The sequence below is a fragment of the Coffea arabica genome, chromosome 2e, assembly GCF_036785885.1.
Source record: "Coffea arabica cultivar ET-39 chromosome 2e, Coffea Arabica ET-39 HiFi, whole genome shotgun sequence".
Taxonomy (NCBI): Eukaryota; Viridiplantae; Streptophyta; class Magnoliopsida; order Gentianales; family Rubiaceae; genus Coffea; species Coffea arabica.
Window position 1 is genome coordinate 3,170,065 of NC_092313.1, and position 27,553 is coordinate 3,197,617.

Sequence of the window (27,553 nt, forward strand, 5' to 3'; positions counted from 1 at the left end):
GTCACATTGACAATGGTACAACGTTAAAACGTACAATGAGCAGGTCAAGTATGAATAAGGTTCCGTTTGATAAAACTAAATCTGAATTATGAACGTCTGAATTTTAATGCTAAACCTATTTATACTGTTTAATAAATATTTATAACTGAATGTTTAATAAGTTAAATTTGACAATTTTGCCCTTATATCTTTTCATCCAAAAAAGAAATAAAACCTATGATTTAATTAGCTAAAAATGTTAGGTATGAAAATGACAATATTTATTTTTAAATCAAATTAATATAAAAGATGAATTTTATTATATGAGGAGTATGGAGAAAAAGTGAAAGTCATTTAAAAGGGAGGAAAAGAGAAATAGAAAATCATTAGATAGAGAATATTAGGTTGTTTAATTATATTAGAATTTTGAACATAATTAATAAACAATGGTAGATTTGGTAGATAAGATAAGGTAGTTGAAGTAATTCTATTGATTTTTATCAAAATTAAGCATTCAGTTAGGATTCTTGTGCTGAAAAAATACACACAAGTTCAGCACTACTTAACAAGTTCAGCAAATGGATTTTCATTTATCAAACACTCAAAACATCTGAATATCTGAAAAAGTTCAGATTCAACATTTTTTTATGTTATCAAACAGACCCTAACTTAGTATACGTTACTCTTCTGTATGGATATGGATTTTTTTCACATATTATTTGACTTACATGATAAATATATTTTTTAATCATATTATTAATTCGCATACATCATATCGTAAAAAAGGTACTGAAATGTTAATTAAAATAAATTTGTTCGAATAATCTCCTATCCAAACACACTAAGCTAGCACTCTTCTGAGGAAGAAGTTGGAAAACTGGACGACTTCAATCTTAGAAAGAGTATGAAAAGGGGGAAAAGTTTCAAAATAGGAAAAAGGCTAAAGAAAGAGGAATGCATGTGACAATCAGTACAGGAACTTGCCATTTATTTCGGCACAACAACAATTTAAAAATTGGAAAGGGAGATGTCAATGCCAAGTGCAAAAAAAATTAAATTACCATTCTAGCATGACAAATGCAGATCACGTTAGAAATTTCTTTTACATTTTTTGTAAATACATTTTTTAATCATCTTTTTGGCTCATATATATTAAATCGCTAAAATACATTTTTTACAAAAACTCATAAAAATAGCAATCCAGACGTGATGGCTAAATCAACAATGAAATTTAATGGATTCAAATTTTAACATATTCATACATATTTGATAACAAAAAAATAGAATGTCTTAATTAATTAAATCCTAGTTGATAATTCAGTTTAGCACTTAATTTTAATAAATTCAAATCTTAACATATTCAAGTCGTTTGATAACAAAAAATTGAACATCTGAATTAATTAAGTAGTACTGAATTTTCTAGATAAAACTTATTCCCAAAATTAAGTAATAAGCTATTCACTTATCACTGAATATGATATGTATTCGAATGTATTAGATTTAATGTTTAACAATTCAATAATTTAATGGATTTAGATTTCAGATTTTAGATTTCAATTTTATCAAATATACCCTAAGTGATTCTAAACTGTTTAGTCAAAACTTATTCTAAAAAATAAGTGATAAACTATTCATTTGTCATTTAATAAAGACTACATTCAAATGTTATGATTTCAAAACTTAACAAATCAATAATTCAACGGATTCAAATTTTAAATTTTAAATTTCAAATTTGTTAAATGCACTCTAAATTATCCAAATCTTTAAATATAACTTGCCATGTCTCAGTGAAAGAAAATTTACAAATGAGCTTGAAATCTACCCCCACATCAGGCAAAAAAAAAAAAAAGATATAGAGAGAAAAAAAAAAAGATCACCAATTATTCATAAATTCACCATATGCTGATACATCTATTTTACTATTTACTTAAATTTCTAATTTTTTTTTTTGTAGTTTCTCAAATCATGCCAAATGATTACCATATTCCAGTAAAAAGAAATTCACAAATGAGTTAGGGTGTCCAAAAAGGGTAAAAAAAAAAAGAAAAAAAGTAACGAGGCACTACAGTTCACTCTCTGTTGACTGGCAAGGAAAAGAAAAAGGAAGGACAGTCTCCTAAAGTTAAAACTTAAAAGAGTTAAATAAACCGCGTCGCATGTTTGTTTGGTACCTGCGGCCCCGACTCTCCGAGAGCGGAGAAGAGTTAACTCAAACTGAATAATAACAGCAGCCGTCTCTCTCTCTTTCCCACGTTTGAAATTTAAAATCTTCCACTGTCGCATGAAGCCAAAGCCCAATCCCCACTAATAATACAACCCTCGGACGCCCATTGTCAACGGTCGATTTTTAACGGCTATTCTCTCTCTTCTCTGGCTCCGCCTTCTAGCTTCATTCTTCTCATCTCATTTCAAAAAACCCCCAGTTTACTACTCACCATCAATTTCAAAGTCACAATCACTTTCTTTCTCTGATCTGGCCAGAATTCAGTTGTTAAGGTGCGTTCTCCTGCTTGTTTTCATCTTCTTTACAATTTTATACGTTTTGTTTGCTGGCTCTAGTTGAAGTCTAGTACAGATATGTATAATTTTTTTTGGTAACCTTTTGCAGAGTAATTTTTGGTTTTTTGGAGTTCCTGTGCTTGGTAATTTGATAGGTGATTTTCATCCTCTGTTGTGCTACTACGACAATTGCGATGTGCTTTTTTTTTTTTTTTTTCTCCGCTTAAGTTTATAAAGTGTCGCTTAATTGGGAAAAAAGTAACTGGCCTTGGTAGAGTAAGCTTGATACTTCTAGAAAAAGTCACTTGACTAATTAGCGGTTTTTTTTGGTGGGAGTGGTTTATTTGGAAAGCAAGAAAAGAAAAAAAAAACCCTGATTTCGATTAATTGCTTAACTTGCAGTTGTATGACATGGGGAAAAAATTTAAAAATTCTAATGAATGCTATTGGTTGAGATCTTGATCCGGTTCTAATGTTTTACTCTTGGCAGACAATGCTTGCATGTTAAATGCGTATGCCTTCTGATTATGTTTGAACAATTGATCATATTTTCTAATTCAGGGAACAACTTTTTGCGGATTTTGAATTTTTATTTTTTTAAACTCTTCTTAACTATTTGCTTTGCTAGATTTGATCCATCTTGAATGATTTCTGCAGTCAATGTGGGACTGCACTGTAACCCCCATTAAATTTGTTGTTACTAGGTATAGTCATCCAATATGTCGATAGTACCCGCTGATCCACTTGTGCAGCTGGAAACTACCTGCGGAACTCTACTATATGAACTGCAGGTTTTTTCCTTTCTTGTTTTAAAAAAAATTCGTTCTTGCCTTTTTCTCCGGGTCTCTTTGTCCAAGTAAATTATTCAGGTTGCTATCCTGAAGCCTTTCTTTGATGGCACAATCAGATAATATGGGATGAAGTTGGAGAGTCTGATACTGAAAGGGACAAAATGCTGCTGGAGCTTGAACGAGAATGTCTAGAGGTGTACAGGAGAAAAGTGGACCAGGCAAACAAGTGCAGAGCTCAGCTAAGGCAGGCAATTGCTGATTCTGAAGCTGAGCTAGCAGCTATCTGCTCTGCTATGGGAGAGAGACCTGTGCATATTAGGCAGGTTAGAGTTCTACGATCAATGACAAGTAAACTCAATCCAGTGCTTCCTTAGACCTTAGCCTTGATGGATATATATTGTAATAACTGAATGCTTTCTTTACTCCTGATATACCATTAGAATATATAGCAAAAACAGATCCGTAGTTTTTTGTAAGACTTATTTTTTTAGAGAAGTTGACATCCAGACAACCACAGCTGTTGGACAAGCACCATCAATCACGACAATCCAGTTACATTTCCGAACTACATAAGATGATGACGTTCAAGTTAAATTTTATTTGTATGTGTGAAATGTCCTTTAGATTAACAAAATCCTGGAAAACCATGACGAAGGCATGTCTTTATTATTCAGTCTGATCAAAATCCTGGAAGCTTGAAGGCAGAACTTAGAGCCATTCTCCCACAATTGGATGAAATGCGGAAAAGGAAATGTGAGAGGAAGAATCAGTTCCTTGAAATTTTAGAGCAGATACAGAAGATTAAGTGTGAGATTTACAGGTCAACTGGGTATCCTCCTGCCAACACTGTGTTGGATGAAACTGATTTGTCTTTGCGAAAGCTTGAAGAATTGCAAACAGAGCTGCAGGCACTTCAAATGGAAAAGGTAACCTTTCTCTGAAGCAGAACCATGTTTTAACACTTCATATGCATTATGTTCAGAATTGCCTCTGACTTGCTTCGCTGTCTTGTTGGCTGCAGAGTGAACGTCTAAAGAAAGTACTGGACCGCCTCAACACTTTAAACTCATTGTGCTTGGTGCTTGGTATGGATTTCAAAGAGACTGTTGATGAGGTTCATCCAAGTTTAGGAGAGTCTGAAGGAACAAAAAATATTAGTAATGATACCATTGAGCAGCTAGCTGCAGCTATTCAAAGATTACGAGAGATTAAAATACAGAGGATGCAGAGGGTACATCAGTACATGGACTTCAATACTAACCTCAAAGTCATTCTTTTGATAATTCATTTTTCAAAATTTCGTTGACCTTTCTGTTGTGGCAGTTACAAGACCTTGCCACATCACTGCTGGAGCTGTGGAATTTGATGGATACACCTTTAGAAGAGCAACAAATATTTCAGAGTGTAACTGCTAATATAGCTGCTTCAGAAGATGAAACAACTGAACCTAACATGCTCTCTGTTGACTTCATCAAATATGTGAGTTAACATTGGTCAATTTTGCTAGCAGCTGTGTAGTTCAGAGTGTTATTCAAGTTCTTTACTATTCAGGTTGAGGCGGAAGTTTCAAGACTGGAAGAACTTAAATCAAGCAAAATGAAGGAGCTTGTTCTGAAAAAGAGGTTTGAGCTAGAGGACATCTGTAGGAAAACACATATAATTCCAGAATCAGATAGTTCACTAGACGTTGCAATTGAAGCGATTGAATCTGGTACTGAAATTTTAACATGGAGTGCATACAAAATGGTGCTTTTGCACTGAGATTGATTGATATGACTGGTGGTTTTTGTTTCTAATCTAGGTGCTGTTGATGCTTCAAGCGTACTTGAACAAATAGAGCTTCAGATATCTAATATAAAAGAGGAAGCTTTCTGCCGTAAAGAAATACTTGAAAAGGTGGAGAAATGGATGGCCGCATGCGAGGAAGAGTGCTGGCTTGAGGAATATAACAGGGTTGGTTTTGATTTATCATCTGTTGATCTATTGCTAAAATGACGTGTTAGTTTAATTTTAGTTTTCATACTTTCCAATTGTCAAATTCCTGCTCAGGATGATAATCGTTACAATGCTGGAAGAGGCGCTCATCTTACACTCAAGCGTGCTGAGAAAGCCCGTGCCTTGGTTAATAAACTTCCAGGTGCTGATGAATGCATTTTTGCATATTTCCTAATTGGTCGATTCCAGGAATCCGCTGCATGATATTTCATATGATGCAGCCTTTTTTGTCAGTCATGTATCAATTCAAATTAGATAAAATATATTATCTTTGCCATTTTTTTGAGGAATCAATATATAAGTATCTTAAAAGTGTCTTAGGTGTTGAACTAAAGGTCTGATTTCAACACTAATTCAAGTGTTTATTGACCATGCTCTGACAGCAATGGTGGAGGCATTGGCTTCAAAAATCACAGCATGGGAAAATGAGAGAGGGACTGAATTCTCTTATGATGGCGTATGTGCTTTCCCACGAAAGTGAATTTTGAGTATTTTTTTTCCCTCTTCCTTAATTGTTGTTGAGCATTATTTTTCTTAGCAATTATATTTGTGAAATGAAATGTTGTGTTGTCTGTAGATTCGTCTTCTTTCTATGCTTGAAGAATATACTATTCTACGCCAAGAGAAAGAGCTAGAGCGCAAAAGACAGAGGGTATGGGCTTTAACTACTGCGCTTTTGTTCCAGTCAATTTTCATGCTCCTTGGCGAAATTAATACCAAGTGTCCGCACTAAATTTCAGGACCAGAAGAAACTTCAGGGACAGTTAATTACAGAGCAGGAGGCACTTTATGGTTCGAAACCTAGCCCAATGAAATGCCAAAGCGGGAAGAAAGGTTCTAGACTGTCATGCGGTGGTGGTGCAAGTAATCGAAGACTCTCCCTAGGAGGAACAATGCTGCAAACTCCAAAGGCAGATTTGCTTCAGCCAACAAGAGCTACTCCTAATACACGTCAGGCTAAGAAAATTGAACGCTTGCATCAGAATGATCATTCAAATCTACTCAAGGACGATGGAATTGCATCATTATCAGCTGGTAACTTTCTTTTGAGTCATTTCCATCATTCACTCGAAATCGTTTTTCTCTTATAGTTAGAGGTGAGAATTTCAGAATTGGAGGTATCCATCCTTTTTGAGTTGTGACAGGGGTCACGAATTGTTTCTGCTAGTGTCTTGCTGTAATTTACTAGTGAACTGGAGATATGAAGAGCTAGATGTTTTTAATTCTTCTTCGCTTTTAACATATCAGGAAGGAGAGGGCTTGACATTGCCGGTCTTCCAGTCAAAAAGAGTTCCTTTGGAGAGTCCCCCATGGTGCGAAAGCCCTTCTCACCCATATCTTCAACGGATTCATCAAAGTCCAATGCAACAAACATTTTGGAAGATCTGAGCAGGAAACATAATGACATGTTGCAGAAAACGCTATCAAGTAACAACGCATCGTTTACTACTCCATCTAAGATCATTTCTGCCGTGGAGGAAGAGAACAGGACTCCAAAAGCTAAGACGATACCTGTACCCGCTACGCCTGCAACTGTATCAGTTCCAATGCAAACGGCTGTAACTCCAGCTCTTTTTGCAGCCCCTCCTTCCAATTCAAAGCCAGTTGACGATATTCCTGAAGAGATTGAATACTCATTTGAGGAGCGAAGAGCTGGATTTGTGCTACCAAATTCATCTCTAAAGACTACTATACTAGTTTGAGGAGGAGGACCGGTACAGGAAGATCAAGATGAATTTTACTAATTGTTTGGTGCTCTTCTTACGATTTTTTCCTTCTTGTATTCATTTTATATCTTGATAATAGTTCAACTAGAAGTCAATTATATTGGCTTTCTAAAATGTACATATAGTCCACGAATACCTGGCTATTCGTGGACTATAGGATGTCAAAAATGTTCTTGGCTACCTCAAACCAAATTTCAATTGCTGCCTTTGAAGTAGACAGATTTCCACGGGAATATCAGTTGTAGCCGCTAGAACATTACCCATAGTTGGACGTCGTCATCAACTTCATCGCTTTATGCTCTCTAGCGTTCCTGAACTTTAACTGGTTTCTGTTTGTGCTCCATTTTCGGTCGCTCTGTTATTGAAAAGGGCTACCTGGGATTTGGCCAGCCTTTAAAAGGGAAAAGTTTTTGTTGCTTTAGAACCTACTATAGCTTGAAAAAGAACGTGGACACCAGAAACAAGTCAACACTTTTAAAAGCTGCCAAGAAATTGCAGATTGCAGGCATAAAGCCCTTGGATTTGTGTGTGTTTTCGTCCCTGTTTGTTTACTTCCTCTGTTGTAATTTCGTTGAGGTTGGAAAAGGAAACTTCAAAAACTCCTTGAGACAAAGTCAGGGAGCAGGTTGACAGCATTTACCCTGTTTTCTTTATATCCGGTTGCTTAACGGCACGTGTCGTCATTACTCAATCCTCTCATTTAATGAAAGGGATATATTTCAGAAACCTCCCCCGAGGTTTCTAGTAATTTCAGACAGCTCCCCTCACGTTCTGAAAATTACACATACCTCCTCTAGAATATAGGTTTGGGTTTCACCTTAATGATGTAAGACCAAAAAAGTATATGAATGCCCAAAATTACCCTCATCTAAATTTCCTTAAAATGAATAATTATTAAAATTTTTTAAAAGTAAAAAATACACTTGTACACTACCAAAATTATGAGTTTTATTATTTAGTCAATATCTTAATATTTTTTATTCTTATGGTTTTCTACATCTATCCAAACTTTCAAACTCTTATCATTTCTTCTTCTTCAGAACAAACTTTTTGTCTTAGATGGCAAAATCCACGAGTAATTTTTACCTTCACAATCTTTACTTCTCTATGGATTTCTTTCATATATTGCCTACCAAACTTTTAGTCGTAAAATTTACAATTCTTACCTTTTCTCCACTCAAATGGTCAAACCCTCAGTTACCAAAATTCTTCCAACCTCTACTCTCAATAGTTGGAGTAGTCATACTAAATTAGTCCACATTTTTTCTTTGAATTGACATAATTTTATTAAAAATAGGTTTGATGTCTATTAAAAGAAACCATGCAAAACATGAACAAAGTGCAAGTTTAGAGCAGTAATTTTAATACAATCTATCAAATTATACTTTTTTGTAATTTAGTAACTTTTTTGTGCTAAATGATATGAACAATTGGGTTATTGACAGCAATGATTGCTTCCATCATCATCAACAGTAGTTGCATGACAATAAGATTAGTGAGGAAAAGACTTTTAATGGGTTTTCTATGTGAAAATTTTACATTTTCATTCTATTTCAATTTACAGATAGAATTACCAACGTTGTAATGACTAGGATGGTAAAATAAAAAAGAGTTACAAGTTTTAGATTAACAATTAGGAGATCAGGAATTCAAGAGATATTTTGAGAAAGGTGGTATGGATGGTGATAACAGGCTGATGATAAAGAAGAAGATATCTACGTGATTATTATATTTAAATGATAGAAAGTTATAATTTAATGGTCATGGTTGAAACAGTTTGACCACAATATATTGTTTGGTTTAGAAGAATTAGTTTCCTTTTTTCATTTTCCTTTTTGCTGTTACATTTTTTTTTAATTAATGGCTTGTCTTTTAAAAAATTATGAAGGTCATTATAGTCATTGTCTATCATTAAGGGAGGTAAGTGTAATAATAAAACCTAAAGGGAGCTCAGTGAAATCATCCCTTAATGAAAATTGTGCATTGCTCAAAGTGGCATTAACAGTAATTCTTTTGAAAAACAAAGGGCATCTCTTTCATGCGGTCAACTTTAATTCACCTAAAAAGACAAAGAACAGGTCAGAGGTTGGAAAAATTGACATGGCTCCAACGTTAACTTTACAGCTTTTAATAATTAAACTGCCATTTAAAAATAAATGGAATTTTCTTTTTCCCAAAATTTCTTATTTTTATATTCCAATTCTTTTAACTTTGCCAGATTATTTAAACCCGATGTATTAAATTTCCAAGACGGACTTGAAACCTTTTACTTAACCAAAATTAATACTTTGAATTTTGCAGTTTAAGTATTACTTACTTATAATAATCCAAAATTTTTTATTAAATTCCATTTATTTTTAATTTCATTTTTTCCAACTTTATTTTTTCCTTCTTTACTTTTTTCCTACAAAACCCTAATTTCACAGCTCCTCAAGAAATTCTGTGACTTAGCAAAGTTATTATTTTTTTCATGTACTGAAAAAATAAAAAAAGTTTCATTCTTTGGAGCTCAGTCTGCATTGGCAGAAATGAAGCACTAGCTCAGAGTAGTACAGTGGATAGATTTCTACTGCAGAAACCTTTTGCAGTCAGATGATCTTTGAATATTCAAAGCTGGTACTACTATTTCAAAATTTACCGATTTGCTAGAGTGGGTTTTGCTAAAGCTTTTTTGGGTTCCTGATTTTGTCTACTGTTTATCAGAAAAGTTGAGATTTTTTTTTTGAGATTCTGTGTTGAATGGTGATCATTTCAGTTGTACTTACTCTGTGAGCTTATAAAGGTTTGATCTTGAAAATTAGGGGTTTTACAGTTTTGGTACCTAAAGTCCGAGGGTTTAAGGGTTTTTGAAGTTTTGAGTTTTGGTTTCTATGAATGGAGGAAAAAGAAGGAATGAATAGTTCTGTGGGGGTGCCAGTGAAGGGTGATGAAACTTCAGAGAGCTTCAGGGTAGAGCCAAGTGTGGAAAACCCAAGTCAGTTCAGTGGATCAGCTGTGTCAACTACAGAAGCTACACCAGTTAGTGTTGCAACACCGGCCACAGAAGGGAAAAAGAAGAGAGGGAGACCGAGGAAGTACGGACCAGATGGTTCGGTGACCATGGCATTGTCACCGATGCCGATATCAGCTTCTATTCCGCTTACAGGAGATTATTCAGCTTGGAAACAGAGTAGAGGCCGGCCAATTGACTCTTACAAAAAGAAACATAAGTTGGAGTTTGAAAGTCCTGGTAATGATTATTCTTTCCAAGGGCTTTGAATTCTTGATACTCTTGGTTAATCGAGTTCCTTTTATTTATGTTTTTTTACTGTTGCATTGATCATAATCTCTTGCTGTAATTAGATTTGAGTGGTCTGGGATTTTGTTATTTTGTTTATGGTCAGTTATGTATGTCTGGAAAATAGATCTACTGGTTTTGTTTTTGCTCTAGTCAATAACTCCATGCATTGCTTTTTCTTAGCGGTCAACTTTAATGGTATCTGTAAATATTCAATGTGGAACTGGGACCCTTATCTGCAATTATCTTCTAGATCTGCAATTCTTGGTAGTAAATATCTGGAATACAACAAATGCAACCCCTATTTATGTGGGGGGATCTTCTGCGTCCAAACTTGTATCAGTTTTACCAAGAAGATGAGATAGATGCCGTAAGCACAAAAGAGTTGTCCATTTAATCTGTTAGTGGTTCATTTAGAATTGATGTGACCAGACCCAAGGTCTGTCTTGACCCAATCATTGCAAGAGGTATTTAAAAGGCAAAATAAGAATAAATAACTTGGGAAATTAATGATTAAAGACTGATGTAACATGTGTGGATCTGATGCAAAGGCTCACTTTTTCTAATATCCAGTATCTCAGATGAGAAAAATTTGGCAGGAACTTTACTTAATCCCACCAACTAAATCTATATTGATAAAATGCTTTACTTCTGCTTCATGATTTTACCAAGTGTGCATGTTTAACCATGAGTTAATAGTGCACAGGGATGAACTTCTCTGAGAGACAACTATGACCTTACCTGAATGCAACTTAAATTTGGAGGATCTCGAATGGTTCATTTCACAGTAATTTCACAATTAGACTATAAGAGTTATCATATTATACGCAGCATACAATTTGCACAGTATTCCATGCTGGCATGTGATATTTTAAAGTTTTCAAGACTGTTTGACTTTTTCTGCTTTAAATTCATATTAGTCGAAAGTAGCATCTTTTTTATTTTATTCTCAGCAGAAAAGATGAACTTTAAAACTTAATTTAGTTTCAGGAAAGATGTGTGACCTTGTACATTGGTTAAATTCATTGTAGGGCATTCTGTTTCCCTAACTCTGGAAGAGTTAGTAGTTCCACAAACTTATGTCTTTGTATTGAGAGAGACATATTGTGCATACTAACTATGCAAAGTTGTCACTTCTAAATGCATCTAGAAAGAGACAATATTGCAAGCCATACATGAAAAGAAGATAATGTCATAATATGATGTGCATAGTGATTCAGTGTAATCAGTGCAGTCACTAAGCTCTTTGCTATTTGGCATACTCTGTTTGATCCACTATTACTGTTGCTTAGTCATATCTTATGCTTTTCAATGAATGTTTTGGATGTTCACTTTATGCTTTTGGTGTTTCCTTACAGCTGTATCTGTTTAATCAACTTATTTGACATCTATTTTTGTAGTTCCAACAGGGGATCGGGTGGCTTATTCTGTTGGTGCTAATTTTACTCCTCATGTTATCACAGTTAATGCAGGCGAGGTACTTACTTTTTATGGTTGTGAGCAGATTTATTTTTTCTTTTGGTATTATTCATGTTCAATTTGCTTTCTAATCAATACTATGGAGGTCTACTTCAGTGGACTATCTTGTTGCATGTGCAACTCGTTATTAGTTTTACCTTGTAGGAATGCTAATGAAGAAAGAAAACAATTGGGCGTGTTTGAGTGCACAATTTTTTCCAAATATTACTTTTCTTACATCACAAACACGTTTTCCAACCACCTTATTATTTTTTTCAAGTTGGTGCAGTTCACTGTCTTTGAGTTTTACTGTACATTTTGGTTTGGTTGAGCCACCAAGATGCTGGTGGTGGAGGAAAATAAGGCAGTTGGCAATGATAAAGGTTCCCGAATGAGTAATTAGAACACGCAAGTCTTTTGTTGGGGAGAGGAGGGAAGGGAGAAGGAAAGGAGAAGTGCAAAGTTCGTGATTCTGTTACATGTATGTATGTGTGTATGTATATATATATAGACATGTAAAGTACATTTTTCTTGAGAAAATGGAAAACAAAAGAAAAAAGTCCAAGATGAATAGCCAGATTGTCTGGCACCTAAAGCAGTTTAAGTAATTATAATAATGCAAAAGTTCTCCAGTTTTAGGAGTGTGAGATTCAAATTATTTTTCAGGTTGTTGGATTTTGGCTAATAGCCTGAACACAAGAGGCAATAGGAGGAGGTGCTTGTTTGTATATATGAATATTCACATATTTACATACTCACGAGGCACTTGCACCCACATACATTTCTATGTACTAAATAATTGGAATAATGCAAAAGTTCACCAGTTTTAGGAATGTGAGTTTCAAATTATTTTCCAGGTTATTGGATTTTGGCTAATGGCCTGAACATGAGGCAATAGGAGGAGGTGCTGGTTTGTAAATATGAATATGCACATAATTGCATACTCACAAGGCACTTGCACCCACATACATCTCTAAATGCTAGTATGCCAACCTACAAGCATATAAAAGGAGTGTCCACATAAATACTGGACAATTTTTTTTTTACTTTGTATTCATCAACGGCTCACAAAGTATGACTTCTTGGGATCGGCATTCTTGAAAGTTCAACCTTTGTTTGTGGATATTGGCAAATACATGCCCTAGGGCTGTTAACTGCATGGGATGGACTACCTTGAGGTGGACATGTGTTTGATATGTTTGTGGTTGTGCTATCATGCCTTTTTAGCAAGATTTTGGCGACTTTCCATTAGCTACACTTAAGGGAGTATGTCAGTTTTGCACTTGCCTGCTTTGCTTATAATGAAGTTTTACTTAAATATCTCCAGTTGAATGTAGCACTCATTGAGCTTTACTTTATTGTGTTTTCTTTAAATACAAAATTTGAAGCAATAGTTTCAAGTATGCCTTTACTAGTTAATTTAAGATTCTAGGTCTAATTTGGCTGGTATCTTGGTCTTTACATGTTTTTTAATGCATTGGCATTGGCCATTAATTTACCTGAGATTATAGTTTTCCATTCATCTTTTTTTCAGGATGTTACAATGAAGATCATATCATTTTCTCAACAAGGATCTAGAGCTATTTGTGTTCTAGCAGCAAATGGTTCAATTTCAAATGTCACTCTTCGTCAGCCTAATTCTTCTGGTGGAACTCTAACCTATGAGGTGAGACCTTGTCTAATCACCAGTTGATTCTAAATGGTTTAATTTTTATATACTGCATACATGCATGTCTGCTGAAGATCATACGTAGTTCACTGAATGCACCAGCATATTGTGCTCCATGCATCAACTGTTTAGTTTGGTAAAATGAGCAAAATCTATTCTCCTGTTTCTCTGACCAAAGTTTTCTAATGGCTTTATCTTATTCTGCGTCTGCTTCTGTTTGTTTCCTTGTCATAAAATTGTGTGTGATTCTTTCATCTGAAAGGGGGCTTAATGACTTAGTTCTCAAGTTTTACTTAAATCAATCCCCTTCTGTTTTGGTGATGACAAAGCATTATAAATTTTCCACTAAATAAGGGCATATGAAAGGGTTTCCTCACGTCGCTGTTTTTTTTATGTTCCTTCCTAATGTCTTTAAGCAATGCTATGTAATACTAGAGAGAACAAAAAGTAGAAGGCAAAAGAGAAGAAGAAAGAGAAACGCTTTTAAATCCATTTGAATTGCTTTATCGAGTTATTCTGTTTCTGAGATGTAGTTATGAACTTTCTGCAGGGTCGCTTTGAAATACTTTCTCTAACAGGATCATTTATGCCTAGCGATAATGCAGTAGCAAAAAGCAGATCTGGTGGAATGAGTGTCTCTCTGGCAGGCCCCGATGGTCGCGTTCTTGGGGGAGGACTTGCTGGCATGCTGTTAGCAGCTGGTCCTGTTCAGGTCAGCAAAATTTTTTTGGAAATGAAGCTGAGTGTCATAACATGCCCGACATTATTCCAATTGGAAAAGATAAAACATTATGAGTTTAGCAATGAAAACCATCCAAAGCTTCTGACAGAAGGATCACAAATAAAATACTAGCAAATATTGAATTTTTCCTCCCAGGCATGTTGCTATTTAATAGTGAAGTTTGCCTGAAACTTCATTCAAACTTTGCAACTCTTATCAATGCCGATAGCAGTTAAGGCAGCTTTAGTGCTTTAGAAGATTGGAATAGCATTTGTTGGTTGTGCAATGTGAAATAGATGTAGAACGGTCGCTGGAATGTTGTGAAAAGCAAATGTCAGTCTTCAACCTTCGTGCCCTTTATCACATTGAAGAAAAGAACCTTTCTGTACTTAACCAACTGTTAACTGTATAGTAATCATGAAGCTAATGATTGAAAACTTTGATGAACCCCTTGATTCTATCAGGTCGTTGTTGGAAGCTTCCTCCCTGGCCACCAGCTGGAGCAAAAGTCGAAGAAGCAGAAATTTGAGCAGACAGCTATTTATGCAGCTATTCCTGCGCAACCTCTACCCGAGGAAAGAACAGAGGGAGCCTACAGTGCACCAAGGCCAAGTCTGACTTCTTCAGCTTCCTTTCATGGGGATGATGTGGTTTCCGTGAACGCATTGAATACAAAGATTTCAGCCCCTGAAAGTATTGTTACTGCAACTGCAGCGGAGTACAAGGACCAGAGTCAATCCAAGTGTGAGGTTTCTTGCTGATCATATAGGATACGTCTCCCCGAAATGTAATGTTTCTGTAGCACCTGTGGAACATTAGGATCAGTTCCCTTTGACCTCTATCTAAAAATCACTGACTGATTATTGTCATAAGGGTAGGGTATAGTCGTCTTAGTTTAACCAGACTCTTTTACCCTCCTTTTAGGTTCTAGGGTAGGATGTTGTGAGGTAGGATTGTGTGCTTTTGTCATCGTGTTTTGTCTTGTGTTGATGTAGAATTTCAGGTGTAGGAAACTGAGTTATGACTTACCATTCTTAAATGCAGTTTTTTTTTTTTTTGGAGATAATTTTTTGTCATGGCATTTCGCAAATGTCTTCTTGGTGCCTCCGACTTCTATGAACATGCCAGAGCTCATGCATGAATAAAAAATCTCTCTCAGTTTGCGTGTTTTCTTACAAGTTACTAAATGGATCCAATAAAAAACCTAAAACCAAAGCAACTACGTGGAGCCTCCTTGTAGAGTTACTTCCCCAGGATTTAGTTGCTTCTTCCAACCAACTGTAAAGAGCCTATAAGGATAGGTTCCTGAATATTCATGACGCTAAGACCTCCCTTTTAGTGAGTTTATTCCATCCATCAACTAAATTTTCCAGAAGTACCAAATCTTCTTCCGCCAAAATCATTGGGAAATTTCTTGCTGTATGTGTCCTTGAGATTTCTTTGATGTTTGAGAACATTACAGGAAGAGAAAAGATATTTTGTCTCCCAATGCGGGTAAGTTCCGGGATTCGTGAATGAGCACCCATTTTTAAGTTAACTTTAAATCTTCCATCAAAACCCACGATCCAGCTCTAGTAAAGCTAGTAAACGTTCCAGAGAGAGACGAGGATCCCCTCGCTCCAATTGGGATACGGGGCACAAACGGTTGCACCTGTGAAGGTTGTCCTCATTTTGCACTGTGCGTAACATTGGTTAAACACGATGTAACTTTTGTGAAAACTGTGCGTAACATTGGTTAAACACGATGTAACTTTTTTTTCACAGGATGTATTTTCAGAATAGATAGTGGTGAGCCTCACACTTGACGCGAAAATCGAGTTACATGGTGTAATCTCAGCCGCACAAAATTTTGAGGGCAAATCTTGGTCCTTAACCGTGCAGGGCAAATTTTGAGGGCAAATCCCTCCAATTGCTCGATGCACTTCTTTCAAAAAAACTGTTCTGCCATAAAACACCGAGTAGAAACTACCAACAAAAAAATAGAAAAAAAAGAGTTTGGCATTTTTTTTTTTCATAGTCGAGATATATCATATATGGTGAGAGAAGTTTTTTCATACTTCCAAAAGATAGGTACCATCCCTATCCCAGCTTCATCCTCAGGCCCTTTTCCTCCCAAAAAAGAGTTACAAAAAGGAACTTTGATCATCCTTCCACTGCGGTTGTACCGGAGCTATCCCGCATTAGCCTAATTAAAGCTGCTAGACTTGAATGATTTACACTGTTCAGTATCACACTATCATCAACGGCAAGAAGCTTGCATTCTTAATTGTTCTGCCCTCCAACCTCTATTAACTTTATCGATAAATTCTTCGACTCTTCTTCTCAGCTCATCATCTTCCTTGTTTTGGTTATCATCTGGGCCCTCTTCACCATCGTCATTGATCTCAGCTTCATTAACACATGATGACTCTGCAAGGAGGCTAACGCGTTTTTGTTCTGCAATCATTACGTTCAAGGACTTGCAAGAATCGAAGCTACCGTCCTTGATGTCCTGATCCTTTTTGTCTGCAATTCCGGGAAGAGCTGTAGGACTCTGTTGATCACAAACAACATTTGAACTCGGCCAGGAGCTGCCAACCAACAGAATGGCTATGATCAAATTGAAGAAACAAAAGGCAACGAGAGAATCGGAAGCAGCAGCCGCAGTGATCAAATCAAATGTAGAAACACTCCACATCTTTTTTTTTTAAAGTTAATTTACTTCAAAAGTGGAAACTGGAAAGTGAAAATTCAACTTCTTGCAAAGAGGATGGAGAGAAGCTTGGATAAAGACGATTGATACTTGGCAGTCTTGAATGGATGGAGAGAGTAGACTTCGAGTAGACTTTGATTTGTTTAGGCTTTTTAAAGGTGTCTCGCGGATGAGAAAAAGAATAAAGTGTGCCGGGGAAGCCCGCTCTCTTTTGGGTTTTGGCGCGGCAAATATGCGGCATGATGGTGACGTGGCGTGGCCTGGTGTGGTGTGAAAGCTAATGGGGAGCTGACGTGTATTTCCATTATTCTATTCAGGATTATTACAGTACTAAATTTGTAAAGCTTACACTTCACGGAACTGTGGGACCACGACCAATCTCAGCAAAACATCAATTTCGTCCGTAAGTGTAGCCAGAAGTCAGCAATTGCCTTTTAATTGTGCTTGTGAGATTAGCTTAGTTCTTAGGAATTGATATTCTGACAAAAAGAAATAAGGACCCGAGGTGAGATTAAAAACAGAGTAAGTGGGTGCTAGTTAGTGTTTAGTAGAAACTCCCTGTTCCCTCTCCCTGAGTTCCATATCGTCTTGTGAGGGTATGAGTGTCTAGGATTTAAGTTCCATAAGTGTAGCCATAAATCAGCAATTGCCTTTTGGTTGGGATTGTGGGATTAGCTTAGATCTTAGGAATTGATATTCTGACAAAAAAAAAAAATCCATTAGCTATTTTATTAAAGTCAAAATAGCAGAAAAACAAAATACTCTTTGAGAAATCAGCAATGAAGTTGAATCATATGGATAATGGAACGGAAAAAAAAAACGAAAAATCTTTTTTTCTTACTTTTTTCTTAAAAGAGTAATCATCATGAGTTAGCACATTTTCTCCGGTCTTTTGCGTCCTGTTGTGTTATTTTTTCTTTTCTCCATTTAATGGATTGTGTTGATTTCATGTGAAATTTTTTTTTCTCCGACACCAGTCCTATTTTTTCACTATAAGAAGTTCTATTTTATTTTTGCTCTCTATATGATTCGATTTTGCTATCAATTTCTTGACAAATATATATTTTTCTCTTGTTTTAATAAGGGTAATGACTGGATTCCTATCCTACTCCTAAGTGTCGGAGTAGAAAATTAATAAATTGGGTAGATCAACGAAATCAATACCAAACTGGCCATATAAATGACTATTTTGATTTAAGTAAAATAATTGAGAAACTAAATTGGCTCATAACAAAGTTTAGAGCAGCTAAGGGACTAAATTAAGTCAAAATAAAGTTTAGAGATTATTTTGACTTGTTAAATAGTTTAGGAACTAAATTTGATAATTTGCTCTGACAACCGCGAGGGAAACCGCATGAAGCTTCACTTCTCAATTCTATTCTATATGGGTGTTTGTTCATGGGATAATTTTAGAAACCTCCCTTGGTATTTTTGATAATTTCATTTAATTCCTTTAAAATTTTAAAAATTATACATACTTCCTTTTAAGTTATCATTTTGGTAGCAAAAAACAATTCAACAGTCAACATTGTGAATGAATAATCCAAAATGTCCTCATGAAATTGTGAAATTAATTTTACTTTTCCATAAGATTATTATCACAAACGCACTTTCTACTCTCATCTTTACTATTCTAAACCTTCCATATTTCAACATTTCAAATCGATACCACTATTTTCATGATCCCCACCATTATTAGTTTTTTTAAAAAAAAAATATCAGTATTGTTGAATTCAAAAAAAATTCACCAATTTTATTAACATAACATCTTGTCCCTCAAATGTTAGAGTACCAAAAACCGGCCAAACCTTCAACCCGCATCTTCTTTTATTCACCTCTAAATCCTTTAAGCAAAATTAAAATTAATTTATAATATGTTAAAATTATGTTTAGAACATTATTAGTTACTACTCGAGTGAAACTTGTTTTTGTTTTCGTTTTCGTTCAATGTCTAAATTGTGTGAAATGCATTCATATGCACAAGATTAGGAACGGATTGTTTAATTACATGAAAAATATTGATATGTCAAAATTATTGTGATCATTTTATAAGGTCAAAAGATAGAAGTGTAAAATTAAAAAGTTCAAGAATACTAGATACGATTGTAAGAAACATCGAGAGAAGTTTGTGAAATTATCCCTTATTCATACAGTAGCATCGAGCGGTAGACTGGCATAACGATTCATCAGCAAAATTGGATCACAAGTTCACAAGGACTAGTAATAGAAAGATTGAATCCTTTTTCTTTTGGGATAATTGCAGAAACCTCAGGGGAGGTTTCTGACACTTGCACTGACCTCCCATCTAGGTTTAGAAATGGCATTTAGCACCACTGAACAGGAACAATTCATTGCAGAAACCTCCCCTGAGGCTTGATGTCCCATTAAAAAATTATTTGTAGAAGTGAGATAAGAAATTTCTTCCAATTTTGCCCTGATCTTGCTTGACAATTAGTATTAACAAAGGAGGGGCATAGGCATTAAGGATCAAGCAAGTTCAGGGGGTATAAATGCAACATATTTTTCATTTCAATATCTAGTTTGGTTTAATGAGTGTTTCGGAATTAAATGCGATTAAATTTTAAAATTATCCCTGATATAACAATTCTTATAAAACAAAAGAATTACACATACGACAAATTAACATATCCATAATTGTAACTACAATAGTTATTAACTTTTTTGATAAAATATAAGAAAATCATAAACCATAACAAAAATTAATACTAGAAAAATAAATATAGTGATTGTATTAATAAGGAGTAAATTCCCAAAAAGAGAGAGTTTTTAAACTAACTTTCTAAATGGTGGCGATTTTTGAGTCTCTTCCCAAAGGGGTGAAAAACGCATCGAAGGAATGCGTTCTTCCAAATAAAAATGTAACTTTCAAATACGTTATTTTAATTTTCATAAATTTGTTTAAATATGAAAATTTGGTTAAATAACGCATAACATACCAGCTCTTTATGAGAAACTGGTAGGTTTTGTAGTATGTTTTATACCAGCTCTTTATGGAAAGCATACCAGCTTTTTATGAAAAAAATTGGTTAAATAGCGCCCAAAGGAAAACTAGTATGTTTTATATTTAACATAAATTAAATATGTGAAAGTTTAAAAAAAAATTGTCCATAACATACCAACTCTTTATGGGAAACTGGCAGGTTTTATATTTAATGCGCTATTTAACCAATTTCGTTGGCCTGTGGAGCTAATTAACCAATTAGCACATTAACTAATTAGTTAATTAGATAAACAGAAATTAGTTAATTAATTAATTAGATAATTAGTTAGTTAATTAGTTAAGCAGTTAATTAATTAATTAATTTAACATGTAAATAGTTTGTTAGTTTCAGACAAACAACAGCTTTAGTTAATTAGTTAATTAGATAAATAGAAATTAGTTAATTAGTTAATTAATTAATTAGATTATTAGTTAATTAGTTAATAGTTAATTAGATAATTAGTTAATAGTTAATTAGTTAATTAGTTTAACTATGCAGAAATAGTTTGATTAGTTAATTAGATAAATAGAAATTAGTTAATTAGTTAATTAGATAATTAGTTAATAGTTAATTAGTTAATTAATTTAACTATGCAGAAATAGTTTGATTAGTTTAATTTGTTTAACAAATTAAACGTTGGTTTTGATGAAAGTACTCAAACATTTCATCTGGTAAAGTCAAATACAATTGGGGGTACTCTAGTAAATTCACACACTTTTACCTTTTAAATTGGCTCCAACTTTTTATAAGGGAGGTCAATGCTATTTCAAAATTGATAGGGGAGGTCAGTGCAAATATCAGAAATTTCAGGAGAGGTCTCTGCAATTTTCCCTTTTCTTTATTAAGATAAGGGTTAATACCACTTTGTCCCCCCAAACTTTGGACGATTACCCACTTCAGTCCCTAAACTTCAAAATGGGACATTTAAGTCCCTAAACTTATAAATACCTCCCACTTAAGGAAAATTGTTAACAAATCCTGAATGCCGTTGGTGGTCGAAGTGTCCCATTTTATAAGGGTTTAGGGATTTAAGTGTCCCATTTTATAAGTTTAGAGACTTAAGTGGGAGATATTTATAAGTTTAGGGACTTAAGTGTTCCATTTTGAAGTTTAGGGACTGAAGTGGGTAATCGTCCAAAGTTTGGGAGGACAAAGTGGAATTAACCCTTAAGATAATCTATGCAATTTTGTATGTGATCCTTCGTAGATTCAGATAAAACATAAAAAGTTAAAACTTCAATTCTAATTTTCAGCTCACGCCATTGAGCAAGTTCATTTGTTAACAAAGTTTTACGACTCGAATGACACCAACCTCCTTATTGGTGAATTTTTTTAAACAATTGTTTCTTAATCCAAGAAGAAACCACATATTGATATATACTTTTTACTGACAAATTGGCTATTTTAAGGGGCAATTACTAGGGCAGGGTTAGGTTAGGGTGTGATTACTAGGACAGGATTGGGTTAGACGTTGATGGGATGAATAACAAGTAGTATGACGTTGTAGGTTCAAAATTTTTCACTTAACGAAAAAAACGGTGCCGTATCTTCAACAGGTGACACATTGCTTTCCATGTCAGCCTCTTGGTATTTAGGGGTTATTAGGGTTTAAGAGCCAATAAAACTTCCTTCTGGACTTAACAGAGGGTCTTGTTCTCTCCGCTGCAACTGCTGTTACTCAAGAACAATGGCGTTTTGGGGTCAGTTCCTTGTCATCTGTTTTCGATTTTTCTTATTCCTTTTTATCTGCTTTTCTTTCATTAAGCATGAGATTAACATCCAATAGGGAATTAAGCTATAAGGTGCTTTCTATTATTTTGTTTGGCTACTTGCCTAGGGATTGAGCTGAAACCAGGAAAACCTTATGTTCATCATTTCGGTGATGACCGGGGGAGACTTCACTTATCTCAGGTTTTTTTCCATTTAACTCCATCTACACTGTTCATTTAGTTATGTAATTCTCGTTTTATTTTCTTTTCTCACAATTCAATTTATTATATATAGCACTGTGTTGTTCAATTTTTCATGGGACGTAATCTGTACCTGCTAACAATTTAGGGAGACAGGTTTACTTGATTTTGGATTTGGATTATGCTCTCCCGCATATGGGGTGAAATATTTGTTGTACTAGACTCCTGCTCTTAAAACCACCCTCTAAACCATTTCTAACCCTATTTGTCGTTGTAAAGTTTCGTGCTCTTTGCTTCAGCAGGAATGCATTGTTCTGAGAGGTGAGGATGACTTTGCTTTGAGATTTCATACTTTATTTTCACAAAATTTTATTTTTTTTGGTAACTTGTTGGCGCTCTCTTTTGGATCAAAACTTCATTAATGGACTCAGATGGATTGCATTGCTGATATTTGTATTCTCGATTTCCGATATGCTTTACCGTACTGTTTTGGTGTGTGGTTATTTCATTATATTCGCTTTGCCATGGATTCAGGCTACTTTAGGCTCAGGTAAGTCATCCAAAAAGACCATAGTACAATGTAATGTTGGAGATAAGAAGCCAATTTATCTATGCTCGTTGCTTCCTGAAAAATTGGAGAATTGCGCACTGAATCTTGAGTTTGAGGAAGATGAGGAAGTTACTTTCTCGGTCATTGGACCTCATAGCATCCATCTCTCTGGTTTCTTCTTTGGTGAAACCGAAGATGATGGTGTCTTGTATCCTTTTGACATGATTGATCAATTCCATTCGGTTTTTATTCTTTTGTGGTGGGCTTAATTATGATTTAAAACACATGCAACTAGATGCTCAGTTTTCTTCTGTGCCTGCTTTTTGTATCCTTTTGACATGATTGATCCATTCCACTCGGTTAATTTTTTTTTTTTGTGGTGGGCTTAATTATGATCTAAAACACGTGCAACTAGATGCTTGGTTTTCTTCTGTGCCCGCTTTTTTTCCATGATTTTCCTTCACTATGAATTGAAGAGATCATTATGAGGGGCATGTTCTTGAGACTGAAAGTGAAACGGATGATCCTCTTGATTATGATTCTGAAGATGAAGATGAGGATGACTTCATTGATGATGATGATGATCTTGAGATGTATCCATCTTCACCTATCCGCAACAGTGGAGGTATTTCTCTTGTGTTAGTTTGGGATTTTTTTTTTTTGGCTGGAATTTGGTTTCAAAGAGTTCTGTATATTCATTAACCTGCTACTTGCAAGGAAATTAATAAACTATGAGTTGAGAAGTTATATATTAAAGAGAGCTGGGCAAGTGGTTATTTCATGAGCCTGAAAACGTAAGAAGTCACATTTAATCTTTTTGGAACTTTGTTGATGGCTCTTTTGTTAACATCTTGTATATTATATTTTTATTCCATCAATGTTCTAAAATGAAGAATGTATGAAGATCTGTATGAGTAGTATTATTCAGTAATTAACTTGTTATTTCTTCCCCTATGCCCTCTTTTCATGTCTTCTTAAAAAAGTTAAAATTGAGGAGATAGTGGATGATAAGAAGCCCACCAAGGAAGTCGCCATATCTAAGCAAACAAAGAAAAAGGGAAATCATGAAGGGGAGTCCGATAAAAAGGAAAACTCAGGCAAGGAGCTTGTTGTCAGGGGTACATCTGTTACTCCCATATTGGAAAGTGAAGATGAGGATGGCTTCCCGATTTCTTCCCCTGGAAAAAGGAAAAAGGATGACTTGATTACCAGAGTAACTGCAAATGAAACTCAGGATGATAATGCTGGTGAGGAAGCGATACAAAAGAAAGGCAAAGATGATTTTGCCCCTAACAGAAGCTTAAAGAGAAAGGCTGATGTTGTTGGCCAAGATGATGAGCACTCAAGGTAAAGAGATTTTCACTTCAGAGAAAATACAAAAGATCCTGGAAAACTTGTGATGCATGCAATGCATAATTTTGATCTTTAATCTGCCAATTACAATGCTTATTCAGAGTTTTGCTTCATTTCAACCTGATTGGTTCACCTGCACTTAATAATTAGTTGCTTTACAAACTAATATTTGTTTGCTCTTGTACGAATTCCTTTTTTATTCACCATGAACAGGGAAATTGGTGAATCACGTGATAATTTAGCTCAAGTCGACAATGCAGCTCCAGGAATTGATACCAAGCAAAAGAAAAAGAACAAAAAGAAAAAGATTGCTAACAAGGAGGTAATAGCACACGAAACCAATGGCAACAATGATTTCTCCAAAGAGGAGAATTCTGGTGATATGGTGCAAAAGCGAGTAGCTGACATGGGAAATGTTCTGGAGCCAAATACTGAAAGGTGAAATTTGTGATTAACTATTGCGAAATTTCATAAATTATCTGCCAAAATGAAACATCTGGTCTTTTGCACTAAAAGAGTCGCATCTTTCTGTTGCTTGTAGCACTTAATGGGGCACATAATATCTAGGGATAATTTCAGAAACCCCCCCTGAGGTTTCATGAAATATCACCTAGCTCCTTGAGGTTTTCAAAATCTCACTTAGCACCCCTCGAATTGACATTTTGGTAACATTGTCACCCTTCTAACCAAAAGTAATATTAAAAAATTCATGTTTGAGGAGAGAGATTATTTTAGTGCCTTTAATACCCTTAGCCTATAGAAAAATGAACATTTTACAAACCAAGGAAAAAAAGTACTAAATTGGAACTGTCTTAAAAGTGAGGAGATGAAAATTAATAAGATTTTATGTTACAGCCAATAGTCATTTCTATAGTAGAGAGAGACAGTAAAAGTAAATATTTTTTTAAACCATTTCTATAAATAAAACCCTCCATAGCATTGAAGGCAATTAGCATGTAAAAAGCATACATTTGAGCCAAAAAAACTCAGCAATAGATGAAATTCAACTTCAATATCATACAGAGAATATACTCAAAATAGACAGACTTTTTTATGGGTATGAAATATGAAAATTTTATTATAAAAAACTCAGAATTTGAAAAACTGCAGTTCGGAGTTTTAGTTACTTTATTTCTCTTGCGCTCTACATGAATAGGAACAAATAACTAAATAAATAAATAAAGTTGTGAAACACAAAAAAAGGGGAAAAAAAGAACCTGCAGCTATTTTTCTCCAAATGCGCTGAATATTTCATTGATTAAATCCTATATTTCATTGACATTTAGAGAAAGAAAAATAAGTTTAGAAAATTTAAATATGAGGGTATTATTGACAATTCATCACCTTTGATATTAGCATATGGCCCTACTATCACTTCAAGGGTGCTAAGTGAGATTTTGAAAAGTTCAGGGGAGCTAGGTGATATTTCATGAAACCTCAGGGGAGGTTTCTGAAATTATCCCTAATATCTATCTTTGTTTGAGGAGGTGCATGTAAATCTTTAATTACATGTTATCTATAATCTGGCATGATTAGCATGTCATGTTATGGTGAAGTAGTTATCACTTGATACTTTTCTCTCTAATTTGATAATTTTCCCAATGTGCCCCAGGGGGGTTGGGAGAACAACCATTTAGAAAAAAGACCATTACCTTTTTAGCATGCCCCAAGAAACTGAATTTAGTTGTTGAGGCTAACAGGGGATCAAATACATTACCCCATAGAGGTTTTCTATGGATACATTTTATGTTCATGTGTGCTACAATTGGATCATTAATTATTTTCTCATCTGTTCATGACTTTATTTCCTTACAGTGATGATTGAATAGGACCAAGCTTTTAACTAAATTACCATGGTACTATGGTGTTTCACTCCAGGGAGAAGGAAAAGAAAAACAAGAAGAAGAAGAAGCAGGAGACAGCGGTGAGTTCAGATCCTGGGCAAACCATTTCAGATAAGATTGGGTCTAAGATGGAGGTAGAAGAGAAGGCTGAAAATAAGTCACTTCAAGTGAGGTCCTTCCCTAATGGGTTGGTCATAGAGGAGTTGGCCATGGGTAAACCAGATGGCAAAAAAGCTACTCCTGGACGAAAGGTGAACTTTTAGCTCTTTATGAGTCATATGGGCATGGCTATAAGTGTTCTAAGTTTTAACCCCTTTCTGCCAATAAGGAGGAGATATGAGAAAAATGAAAACAAAAGCCTTAAGTGAGAGGAGTTGATGATTTGTGTTGTGCTAAAGTACTTCCAGACAAAGCTATCATTAGTGCATGTGGTAATATTTAGTATCGCTGTTAATGAGAGTTATTTTTTTGTTCAATATACAGGTTAGCGTCCTATATATTGGAAAACTGAAGAAAAATGGCAAAATATTTGACTCTAACATTGGAAGAGCACCATTCAAATTTCGTTTAGGTATTGAATTCTTTTGCATGAACTTGTGACTGCAGTTTGGAACCTTATCAGTTCTCTCAGTTAATATACGTGTCTGTGCTAACAGGCATTGGACAAGTCATTAAAGGATGGGATATTGGTGTTAATGGTATTCAAATAAACTTTTTCCTGATTTCAATAGTTGCTTTCCAAAATTCAGAATGAAACTGACATCTTCTAACTCTTAAAATCACCAGGCATGCGCACTGGGGACAAAAGAAGGCTGACAATTCCACCAGCCATGGGGTATGCAATTGTTCATTTTTTAATGTAATACTGTTGAATTGCAGTTGAAAACTTGAAATTTCAGCCAGTTAAATTTTTCATATATAGCAGTAAAAATATCCTATAGAAAACATTTACTATGCTGCTACTCATGTTGATCAAATAAGGTGGGTGAAAATAGGTGGAAAGAATAGAAGGCAGAGGTGAAAGAACCATAATTGCTTTTGTTGATAATGAAGTAGTTGGATCTTAACCATTCCAGACGTCCACTTCTTGGGAGCAAAACTTATCTTAGCTGGTTTATAACAAATGTACCAACATTTGGAAGAAAATATTGTTCCATTCTTAGTGTTTAGCTTTTGGTAGCGATATTGGCAGTCCACATGATTTAATATGTACTGGCAATCCGCTTTTCCTTATGTTTGTGGAAATTACTAAGAGGATGGTTTGCCAGTGCCAAAAGTGAAGTGCCAAGGTTGCCACTGTGTTTATTTTGAGTTGTACGGTCTCTTCATAATTCTCATAGAACTTTAGGATGATTAAACATAATTTTCTTTTCATCTGCTTATTGCACTAGAATTTTTTAATATTCCTTTCGAGTCGGTATGTGTTCTTTACTGTTTTGAATCCATCCAAGTAATATGCTTGACAAAATTGTTCCATAATGCAGTTATGGAGCTCAAGGTGCTGGTGCAGCTATACCACCAAACTCCTGGCTGGTTTTTGATGTTGAGTTAGTTGATGTGAATTGATGGGATTTGTTTCTGGACAGTTACATTCCTTTTCTGAAGAGTGGAACATTTTCCTGCGAGAATTTTGCTTCCCAATTTTGTTACTGTTTGTACAGTAGTTGCAAGCAGCAAGCTCATTAATTAGACCCCAAATTTTGTTGGAATTTTTTCGAGTGTTAATGTCATATATACCCTATGGTGTCGAAAAACAGTTGCCCAAATAGCAGAAGCATTTTCTATGAGAAAATATAATTGATATGGGATTTCCATATTATGTTTCAGATTTATCTTCATGGAGTAATTAGATTATGAGTAAATTGCGAGAATAGTCACTAAACTATTTGAAGCGGTACATTTTTTTTTTTCCGGTCAAAAGGTCACTCAACTCTCTAAAACGTATCTTTTGATTCATTCATTGTTAAGTCAATCCAAAATGACGGGCGACCTAGAACATTTTTGTCCCTAAAAACTTGGAATGCAAGTCAAATGTGCATCTTAGTGGTTGGTTACGAGAAAAATTAGCTAATATGACTTAAAAAGT

At 34.9% G+C, this 27,553-nt stretch overlaps 3 protein-coding genes across 9 annotated transcripts; all 3 read left to right on the forward strand.

Annotated features, from left to right (window-relative positions):
• Positions 1-2,194: 2,194 nt before the first annotated feature.
• Positions 2,195-7,287, forward strand: LOC113730146 (65-kDa microtubule-associated protein 3). 2 transcript variants are annotated; one of them, XM_027254644.2, is made up of 14 exons: positions 2,195-2,475; positions 2,588-2,633; positions 3,183-3,269; positions 3,386-3,592; positions 3,944-4,195; positions 4,291-4,500; positions 4,593-4,748; positions 4,821-4,980; positions 5,071-5,222; positions 5,319-5,406; positions 5,648-5,721; positions 5,842-5,916; positions 6,005-6,299; positions 6,513-7,287. In XM_027254644.2, exons 3-14 carry the CDS (start codon positions 3,198-3,200, stop codon positions 6,965-6,967), a joined length of 2,196 nt encoding a protein of 731 aa, XP_027110445.2. In that variant the 5' UTR covers positions 2,195-2,475; positions 2,588-2,633; positions 3,183-3,197; the 3' UTR covers positions 6,968-7,287. The 2 variants fall into 2 exon arrangements, with proteins under 2 accessions (XP_027110445.2, XP_027110444.2); XM_027254643.2 differs by lacking the exon at positions 2,588-2,633.
• Positions 7,288-9,465: 2,178 nt separating this feature from the next.
• On the forward strand, positions 9,466-15,182 carry LOC113730147 (AT-hook motif nuclear-localized protein 6). Of its 2 annotated transcripts, none has more exons than XM_027254647.2 (5): positions 9,466-10,220; positions 11,678-11,745; positions 13,261-13,392; positions 13,946-14,107; positions 14,581-15,182. In XM_027254647.2, the coding sequence occupies exons 1-5, from the start codon at positions 9,866-9,868 to the stop codon at positions 14,875-14,877; spliced, it is 1,014 nt and encodes a 337-aa protein (XP_027110448.1). In that variant the 5' UTR covers positions 9,466-9,865; the 3' UTR covers positions 14,878-15,182. The 2 variants fall into 2 exon arrangements, with proteins under 2 accessions (XP_027110448.1, XP_027110446.1); XM_027254645.2 differs by having other exon boundaries at positions 9,723-10,220; positions 11,669-11,745; positions 14,581-14,902.
• Positions 15,183-21,358: 6,176 nt separating this feature from the next.
• Positions 21,359-27,293, forward strand: LOC113730148 (peptidyl-prolyl cis-trans isomerase FKBP53). Of its 5 annotated transcripts, XM_072078152.1 has the most exons (12): positions 21,464-21,510; positions 21,648-21,721; positions 21,869-22,041; positions 22,255-22,478; positions 22,747-22,895; positions 23,254-23,617; positions 23,837-24,061; positions 25,502-25,718; positions 25,951-26,038; positions 26,124-26,165; positions 26,254-26,302; positions 26,952-27,293. In XM_072078152.1, exons 5-12 carry the CDS (start codon positions 22,862-22,864, stop codon positions 27,031-27,033), a joined length of 1,101 nt encoding a protein of 366 aa, XP_071934253.1. In that variant the 5' UTR covers positions 21,464-21,510; positions 21,648-21,721; positions 21,869-22,041; positions 22,255-22,478; positions 22,747-22,861; the 3' UTR covers positions 27,034-27,293. The 5 variants fall into 5 exon arrangements, 4 of the variants coding, with proteins under 4 accessions (XP_071934251.1, XP_071934252.1, XP_027110449.1 ...); XM_027254648.2 differs by lacking the exon at positions 21,869-22,041 and having other exon boundaries at positions 21,360-21,510; XR_011840066.1 differs by lacking the exons at positions 21,869-22,041; positions 25,951-26,038 and having other exon boundaries at positions 21,359-21,510; positions 26,074-26,165; positions 26,952-27,108.
• Positions 27,294-27,553: the final 260 nt, after the last annotated feature.